Source organism: Montipora foliosa, chromosome 9 (genome assembly GCF_036669935.1).
Source record: "Montipora foliosa isolate CH-2021 chromosome 9, ASM3666993v2, whole genome shotgun sequence".
Lineage (NCBI taxonomy): Eukaryota > Metazoa > Cnidaria > Anthozoa > Scleractinia > Acroporidae > Montipora > Montipora foliosa.
Genome location: NC_090877.1, coordinates 9,174,219 through 9,176,718, shown reverse-complemented (window position 1 = coordinate 9,176,718; position 2,500 = coordinate 9,174,219). Strand labels below are relative to the sequence as shown.

The window sequence follows — 2,500 nt, the reverse complement described above, 5'->3', positions numbered from 1 at the left end:
AATTTTAATCAGCAGAAAAATGTTAGTAAAAACCAAATTTTAAAAGTTCGAGAGCTAAGATGAATACACATTACAACAGTCCTACCTGAAATATGCTACGACAACAAAAGACTACATGCCCAGGGGGCAAACATGCATCACATACCTTTTGGAGAAAATTTACATTCTATGTCCTTTAATTACAGTTTAGACTACATTACAGTAAAGTATTCTTTTTATTTCGTGTATGCAGACTGGTCTCCCCGTGCACCTGAACTCTTCAATTGAAGACGGCTTTCAGTACGAACTAACCATTGTTACTGGAGTGTGGAAGAATTCTGGGACGGATGCTAACGTTGCCATGGTCATTCATGGAAGCGAGGCAGACAGCCAATGCATATTATTAAACAGGAACATGATCGAGTCAAGAAGAGTCCTGGCACGAGGGAACGAAGACCTGTTCGTTATTCAGTTGCCAGTTTCTTTGGGTGAAATTCAATTCGTTCATATTTGGCACGACAACTCAGGAGACCACCCCTCTTGGTTTTGTAGCCACATGGTAATAAAAGATGTCCAAACGGGAAGAATTTTGACCTTCCCCGGCAACACGTGGTTTGCCTTGGAAAAAGGAGATGGGAAAATCGACAGACTTTTAACTCCGATCTCCCTTGAGGAGGAGAAGTCTTTCAAGTATTCATTAAACTCGAGAAGCTCTTCGAGTTTCACCGAAGGCCACATGTGGTTGTCTGTGGTTACCAAGCCCCCGAAGAGTAAATTCACGCGCGTTCAAAGGACCACTTGTTGTTTGTGCTTGCTGATGTCCGCCATGTTGGTCAATGCGTTGTTTTATCAGACTAACGACGTAGCTGACCCTACAATACAGATTGGTCCTTTAAAGTTCAGCTGGAGACAGGTTGTGGTAGGATTGGAGAGCGCATTGATAGTAACTCCGGTGAACTTGGCCATTTTCAGAAACAGCGCTGAAAATCGTTCCAATAAAATAACGCCATCCGCTCTGAAGAACAAATCTGCATCGGTTCATAGCAGGATTCAGGCTTTTTCATGTTGGGGTGAAGCAAAGGAAAGAGAGCGAGAAAAAGAGGAAACCGAAAGTAATTTGTCCGATCATGCAACGCTTTCAGGAAGAACATTACAAAGAATCAGAGCCTTACCTAAACAAGACTTTCTGTTGCCTTATTATTTTATATATATCGCTTGGTTTCTGAATTTTGTCACTGTAATTTCATCTGCGACATTTACGTTTTTCTTCAGCTTACAATGGGGTAAGGATATTTCCAACGAATGGCTTTCGTCAATGCTCGTATCGTTTACGGAAGACTTGTTTCTTATACAGCCAGTTAAAATAGTCATCATTGTGCTTATAACTGCATATTTCTTTGGTTCTAAATCTGATGTGAAAGAAAGAGGTGATCAAGTCAAATCTGAGCATGCGTCATCTACTAATGCGACGACGGATTCGGCTTTACCAAGCATCGAAATAAAGACTCTTCCTGAAGACGAGATTGAATTAGCGAGGGAGTACCGATTAAAGGAGGCAAAAATGTTTTCGTTTGTTAAAGAATTGTTCCTTTATATGCTGTTTTTAACCTTATTGACGGTTGTGTGCTATGGCAACCGAAGCTATCATGGATATTTAATCACAAGGAACCTCGAGGATACATTCAATGAATTTCCTCGGGTGAGTAGCTATTAACGTAAACGAAAACACTTATGGGCAACTGATACCTTCCACTTGCAATCCAGCTGAGCCAACGGCCAGTGAACATACTCTACCACTTCAAAGGCGCTGTTACACTGAGCAGTTGTGTCGCAACTCCGTTAAGAGACAAGTTGTTCGAGATATGTGAGTGTAACACTTTGGAAAAGCCGAAGTCGGTCCGGGACAAGTTGAAAAAACCGTCACAGAACGTAGATTCGAGTTTATTTTGTATGTAATAAATTCGTGATTTCGCTCACTACAAGGTTACCTTATCTTCCGCCGAGGCCCTGACAGAGATTTCACACTCGGCCGCGATCGTAAGAGCATGCCTGGAAACAAAGCTTCACCTTTAATTCTTGATTTTATTGTGTAGGCTAAAGATCCCCGATTTTATTGGAAATGGCTTAAAGGTCAGTTTGTGGACGGAATTTACGCTAACGAGTGGTACAACGGCAAGAAAGCCACCAAACAAGAGTACATCAATAACAAGAACTCCATTCTGCTGGGAATGCCCCGACTCAGACAACTAAGGGTTAAGAAAGGTAGGAAATTTTCTCGCAGTTTGTTAATTTTTTTGACCCTCCCTCACTTTAATGGGGCTAGGTCACGCTATTTTAGGTAATTTTGTTTAATTTTGTTAATTATGAGCTCTAAACGTCCAATTGGCAGAGCAAGAGTCTTTCATTTGCAAAATCACAGCCACATAACAACTGAGAATAATTTTCCAGCTTTGTAAATGACATTTTGATTTAGACTGATATAAATTTGAAAAAAGGCAGGCCGACGTTTTTCAAATTTACC

General features: G+C 41.0%; 1 protein-coding gene across 1 annotated transcript in view; it reads left to right on the top strand.

Moving 5' to 3' along the window:
- The window catches only part of LOC137971428 (polycystin family receptor for egg jelly-like), a 26,289-nt gene that overhangs the window by 17,815 nt on the left and 5,974 nt on the right, over nucleotides 1-2,500 (top strand). Inside the window, exons 18-19 of the mRNA XM_068818256.1 lie at nucleotides 233-1,678; nucleotides 2,073-2,241. Coding sequence (XP_068674357.1) covers nucleotides 233-1,678; nucleotides 2,073-2,241 — 1,615 coding nt within the window. The remainder of the gene's footprint in view (nucleotides 1-232; nucleotides 1,679-2,072; nucleotides 2,242-2,500) is intronic.